General features: G+C 50.1%; 1 protein-coding gene across 1 annotated transcript; it reads left to right on the forward strand.

Annotated features, from left to right (window-relative positions):
* Window positions 1-1,272: 1,272 nt before the first annotated feature.
* Window positions 1,273-5,501, forward strand: neflb (neurofilament light chain b). Its single transcript, XM_043681227.1, has 4 exons — window positions 1,273-2,345; window positions 2,590-2,714; window positions 3,613-3,875; window positions 4,847-5,501. The coding sequence occupies exons 1-4, from the start codon at window positions 1,320-1,322 to the stop codon at window positions 5,086-5,088; spliced, it is 1,656 nt and encodes a 551-aa protein (XP_043537162.1). The 5' UTR covers window positions 1,273-1,319; the 3' UTR covers window positions 5,089-5,501.
* Window positions 5,502-6,404: the final 903 nt, after the last annotated feature.

Below are 6,404 nucleotides of genomic sequence, written 5' to 3' on the forward strand. Positions count from 1 at the left end.
GGCAGTGCCATTCAGGCAACAGAGAAATACTGCAAAACAACACCAGCAAAAGATATTTGAAGCTGAACCTAAGAAGTGCGAAAGTAAAAAGTCAGTTCATCAGAAGAAACAGGCAGCAAACAGCACCAGGGTCCATAGATTCAGAACAAGGGAGGCTATTTTGGAGCTGTCCAGGATTTCGGTTAGGCCACAGCTCCACAGTTCTGGTCACCACACTGTGGGAATGATCTGGAGGTACCAGTGTTGGATTGAGTTGAACAAATTTTTAAAAATCACACAACACCAGGTTATAATTCAACAGTTTTCTTTGGAAGTCCAAGCTTTTGGAGCACTGCTCCTTCACCAGGTAGCTAGTGTGATTTTTAACACAATAGGAGCGGGTGCAGAGGAGATTTACCAGGATGTTGCACAGGGCTGGAGTGATTCAGCTACCAAGAGAGACTGGGATACCCTGGGGGTGTTTTCCATAGTGCAGAGAGGGCTGGTCAGGAAGGGTGGGGACTGATTTTATTGAGGTGTACAGAGTACTGTGGGACAGGGTGGATGAAGAGAACCATCTTCTCCCTAGTCAGAGAGGGACAGTCAATAATTAAGGAGTGCCATTCGAAAGCAAGGAGCATTGAAGGGGATTTGAGGGAAAGACTTCTCCCCCCCAAAAGGTGGTGGGCTGCCTAAAAAAAAGTTGTAGAGGCAGGAACACCTGAAGGAGTGACCGCTTGAAAGGCCAATAGCAGACAAGGCTTGGGGAGGGGGGCTGGGAGAGAGTATTAGAATTGATAACAAAAGAGAAAATGCTGGAAAATCTCAGCAGGTCTGGCAGCATCTGTAGGGAGAGAAAACAACTGACGTTTCGAGTCTAACTGAGCCTTACCTCCCTGTTTCTCCCTTTTTTTTTTAGCTTTCACAAAGGGTCAGCTCTTTTCTCTCCTTACAGATGCTGCTGAGATTTTCCAGCATTTTCTCCATTGGTTTCAGATTCCAGCATCCGCAGTAATTTGCTTTTATTAGAATTGGGTAGGTGGGGTAGGGTGTCGATGGACGGAAGGGCCTCTTCCTCCTGCGTGGAAGGCTGTCTGACTGTCTGGGATAAGCTGGCGAGGAGCAGCTGAGCTGGCTGCAGCTTCCCAGGCACGGTGTGGGGTGGGGGGTGGTGGCCAGATTTGGGAGGATGTATTGCAGTGTCAGGTGGGGAGGGAAGGGGAGGATCGTCAGAGCGCTGGGAGGGGTGGGGAGGGAGGGGGAGGGTTTGGGTCTGGTATAAATGGGGGGCGTGCAGCTCTCTCGGAGCACACCCGAAGCGGACAGCGCCAGCACCAGCCATGAGCACCGCGAGCTACGAGTCGTACTTCCACAGGAGGCGCTATGGAGACAGCGCGGCGCCCAGGAGCTATGGAGCTGTCCAGCATTTCAGGAGCAACTTCGGAGGCAATGTCAAAGCGGTCTACAGCTCTTACTCCAGCCCGGCCTTCACCGCTAGGAAGGCCCACAGCATCTCGTCCGCCCTGGACACCTTCGACCTGAGCCAGGCGAGCGCCGTGAGCAGCGAGTTCAAGGCGGTGCGGACCCAGGAGAAGGCGCAGCTGCAGGAGCTGAACGACCGCTTCGCCAACTTCATCGAGAAGGTGCACGAACTGGAGCAGCAGAACAAGGTGCTGGAGGCCGAGCTCTCCCTGCTCCGCCAGAAGCAGGGCGGCCCGTCCCGCCTCAAGGGCATCTACGAGCAGGAGCTGCGGGAGCTGAGGCTGGCGCTGGACGACGCCCGCCACGAAAGGCAGGCGGCGCAGAACGAGCGGGACCACCTGGAGGACAGCCTGAAGAACCTGCAGGCTCGCTACGAGGAGGAGCTGCTGAACCGGGAGGACGCCGAGGGCCGCCTGATGGAAGCCAGGAAGGGCTCGGACGAGGCGGCGCTGGCCAGGGCCGAGGTGGACAAGCGGATCGAGAGCCTGATGGACGAAATCGCCTTCCTGAAGAAAATCCACGAGGAGGAGATCGCCGAGCTGCAGGCTCAGGTGCAGTACGCCCAGGTGTCGGTGGAAGTGGACATGGGCAAGCCGGACCTCTCCTCTGCCCTGAGGGAGATCCGCTGCCAGTACGAGAAGGTGGCGGCCAAGAACATGCAGTCGGCCGAAGACTGGTACAAGAGCCGCTTTGCCGTGCTGGCCGAGAACGCCTCCAAGGACAGCGACGCGACCAGGCAAGCCCGGGACGAGGTGATCGAGTACCGGCGCCAGGTCAAAGCCAAGACCCTGGAGATCGATGGCGTCCGGGGAATGAACGACGCCCTGGAGAGGCAACTGCTGGAACTGGATGAGAAACAGGGAGGCGAGATCAGTGCCCTACAGGTAAGGGGAGGGCGGAGGGGGCACACAGGTTCACCGAGAGAGTGATACACACAACACTCAAGGAGGGTGTGTGTGTGTGTGTGACACACTGACAGGACACAGGCACCTAGCCAATAGAGCCGAAACCTTCGCGCTTTTGGGAGGCAGAGTTACAAGGGATGAGAAAGGGTAACGGGGTGGGGTCACTGACCATCTTTCTCTCTATTTCCCTCCCCCCTCCCACCCCTCCATCCCATTCCCACAGGATGCCATTAGCCAGCTGGAGAATGAGCTGAGAACCACCAAGAATGAGATGGGCCGCTACCTGAAAGAATACCAGGATCTCCTGAACGTGAAGATGGCCCTGGACATTGAGATCGCGGCGTACAGGTAAGGAGTGACACCGGGAGAGGCCGCTGGAAACTCCCGAGAGCTGGGAATGTTCCCTCCCTGGGCGGACCGAGTGCCATGCGCCCTTTCACTCCAGAGCTGAGCCCCCCACCCAGTGACCGAGCGGCTCCTCCCCCTCCCCCAGCCCTGCATTGCACCAGTTGGGTGTGGCACAGGGTGGAGTATAACTCCGGTCTGGCGCAGTCTTTCTGCAATCCTCGGCCTGGGCCAAGTATCTGTCTCAGCTTTTACAAGAGGACAGACCTGCAGGTTGAAAGATACAATTTCATTCGGGAAGGAGAGGTTTGGGATGGGCTGGGGGGGTGGTGCAAGACAGAGGCTAAGAGGACGTGATAGCCTCAATGCGTCAGATACAGGTTTACCTCTACTGTCACACACTACAACAGCTCCCCACCCCACCCACCCCCCACTCCCCATCATTCCCAACACTGATCCCTGTATCGGCCTTTCTCCCAACAGTGTCCATTGGGTTTCAGAGGGGACAGGATTTGCGGAGTGTCTTTTGGAGGGGTTTTGTTCGTGAACAGCGAGAGCTAATGCCGTGAACAGAGTTAAAACTGACATTGGATACGGGTCAGTTCCACAATCAAAATACACCGAGTGTTTCCTGCGTAGAAAGCACATTCACCGGCGTAAGGACATCTCAAAAGGAAATCAAATGTAGATGTTCATGCACAAGAATAAAATCTGCATTGCAGGGCTCCTGGGAAAGAGCAAGGGATTGACCCCCTTACTAAGCATTGGCATAGGCAGACAGGGCCAAATCTTTGCACAAAGCCCGGAGGATTAAAAGGTAACAAGGTGCCAACACCTCGGAGCTGCAGTGCAGGTTGGGGAATGATCTTATCGTTGTTGTCCCTTTCTGTTCCGTTCTCAGGAAACTGCTGGAGGGAGAGGAAACACGCATCACCTACACCAACGTGGGCAGCATGATCAGCGGCTACTCTCAGACTGCTGCCGCCCCGGTGTATAGCCGCTCCAGCTACTCCCTTCAGAGTAGCGCGTACGGCCTGTCCAGCAGAGCCGGCCTGTACAGCTCCTATCCCAGCAGCAGCCAGGTGGAGGAGGAGCTGGTTCAGCAGACCCGCTCATTGGCTGCGCAGCTCCAACCTCCAGCAGACAAGGCGGAAGACATGGAAGGTAAGAACCTCTCACCAGGCCAGCCGTTCTCTAAACCAGGTGCCAACTCAATGACTGGCACAACTGGGAGCCAGAAGGGATGGTCTTGAAGTGGCATTGGAGGGTGCCACTCCCACAGCAGGAACTGGGCAGGGACCAGGTCTCAAATGAAATGTGAAACTCAGGTTCTTTCGAGTCCTGTGGCAGACATGAAAGGAAATGCCCCATTGGTCTTTCATAAGAGATCAGGGCTACTTTCAGTCCTCTCCAGGGCCGAGATCTATCTCACAACAAGAACCATTGATACAGTCACAGAATCATAGAGATATACAACATGGAAACAGACCCTTCGGTTCAACATATCCATGCTGACCAGAGAACCCGATCTAGTCCCACCTGCCAGCACTTGGCCCATATCCCTCCAAACCCTTCCTATTCATATACCCATCCAGATGCCTTTAAAATGCTGTAATTGTACCTGCCTCCATCACTTCCTCAGGCAGCTCATTCCATACACATACCACCCTCTGTGTGTGAAGAAGTTGCCCCTTAGGTCTCTTTTATATCTTTCCCCTCTCACTCTAAACCTATGCCCCTCTGATTCTGGATTCCATTTGGCCCATATCCCACTAAACCTTACCTGTTCAAATTTTTTAAAAATCTTCTAATTGTACCTGCATCTACCACTTCCTCTGGCAGTTCATTCCATGTACAAATGACCCTGTGTGAAAAGTTGTGCCTCCCCAACCCAGTCCACAACAAAGCAAAGGTCAGGTTTAAACTGTAAGCATGTTTCCATGCTGTATATCTCTATGACTCTGTGACTGTATCAATGGTTCTTGTTGTGATGCTGTTTATGTTGTTGGGCACCAACGTTGACTCTCATGTGTTCATGATCTTCTGTCTGCAATGCAGTCTTCATTTAGACAATGCAATCTTCAGAGGGAACATGCTTTGCACCAAAATTCTATCTTGATTTTTTGAATTTGCAGGTGAAGAGGGGGAAGGAGGAGAAGAAAATGGTGAAGAGGCAGAAGCAAAGGAGAATGGAGAGGAAGAGGAGGAAAAGGAAAATGGAGAGGAGGCAGATGAGGAAAAGGAAGATGAGGAGGAGGAGAGCGAGGAAGGAGGTGAGGCTGAAGGAGAGAAGAAAGAGGAAGAAGAGAGTGAGAAACAGGAAGAAACTGAAGAAAAAGGAAATGATGCTGATAAACAGAGTGCAGAAAAGAAGTAGACAGGCCAAAAAAGGTCAACAAGGTATTGAATTCAAAAAGTGGGTAAACTAACTCCAGCCATCCAATCAAATCTGAGCCAAAGATACAATACAAAGATGATCCAATGAAAGTTTATGCTTTATGTGTTAAGATTGACTCCTTAAATAATTTAAGAAAAAAACAAAGAAATGCTTGTGCAGATTGCAAACTTAATGATGTGTAAGCATGGTTAACTTTTGAGGAATGCAAGCCATGTGGTGTACAGAAATTCTAAAGTACCTGGTTATATTATTGTATCATTATGCAGTCGTTGTAAAACAAGGATCAATGTGCAATTATCTAGAAAAGTAATGCAGGACAATATGATACAAGTTTGTCACAGGGTCAATCACAATGGATGGTGCAATCAACAATAAATACAACTCTCAGCAAATACTTTGTCTGGTTTATTAACTCATTCACAGCCACTCAATATATATATAACCATAGTCTCTCTCAACTGTGTTCAAATGATGCCAGAGGAATAATTTTAGAAACAGGACTGGGATCTTTCACACTTAAATCAGATTGCAGTGTCAGTGACTGAAACAGGGGCAATAGGTTGGATGGTTTGAAGGGATCTGGCAACATGGTAATTGGTATGGGTGATCAAGATAATGCAGACTGGTTGGGTCCAATGGCGAGTTCAAGTTTTTTTAAAATTTTAATTCAACTTAGAGCAAGTTTGGAAACTGCATGCATGGTAACACAAAGACCTCAGCACCAAACACACGAGCTGAGGATCAGGTCAGCCCTTGGAAGTTTGCATCTGCACTCACTGATGCTGTCAAAAAGCAGAATGATTTGTTGTGGAAAGCACTGTTTCAGGAAAGGGGATTCAGACGTTGAGGGATCCATATTCAATCTTTCATTTCAGTTGGTCGCACAGCACTCAGAGATGACACTCCTTACCCCTCATCCTTAATAATCTCAGTTTACAGTAGACTTGACTTTGGATTCCATATCCCAAGGCAGATAACAAAACTCAAAAAGGTAACATTGAGCAAAGCTCCAATCCAACCTTTAAACAATTTTGTGAACTTCTCAATACATGAGATCTCTTAATTTGAGAGGGAGAGTTATCAATTAATAAGTTGGGAAATGCAAAGCTAGAACTGCATTTGATCTCCATCACTTTCTATTTGGAGCTCATTTTTGGAGATATGTTGTTTTGCAGAAATGCACTCTTGTGCAGAATTGACCGAATTGCCACAGCACATCTGCCATTCTTGAACTCCAGATGGTTTTGGTGGTTTTGTTTTATTTCCTTTCTCAGGAAATAGTAAAAGCATGTGAA

Source organism: Chiloscyllium plagiosum, chromosome 42 (genome assembly GCF_004010195.1).
Source record: "Chiloscyllium plagiosum isolate BGI_BamShark_2017 chromosome 42, ASM401019v2, whole genome shotgun sequence".
NCBI classification, from domain to species: Eukaryota; Metazoa; Chordata; class Chondrichthyes; order Orectolobiformes; family Hemiscylliidae; genus Chiloscyllium; species Chiloscyllium plagiosum.

Excerpts from the sequence above, each read along its gene's own strand:
- neflb (XM_043681227.1), top strand. The coding sequence starts at position 1,320 with ATGAGCACCGCGAGCTACGAGTCGTACTTCCACAGGAGGCGCTATGGA. Across the intron at positions 2,715-3,612 it reads ATTGAGATCGCGGCGTACAG|GAAACTGCTGGAGGGAGAGG; the intron begins GTAAGGAGTGAC and ends TTCCGTTCTCAG. Across the intron at positions 3,876-4,846 it reads CAAGGCGGAAGACATGGAAG|GTGAAGAGGGGGAAGGAGGA; the intron begins GTAAGAACCTCT and ends TTGAATTTGCAG.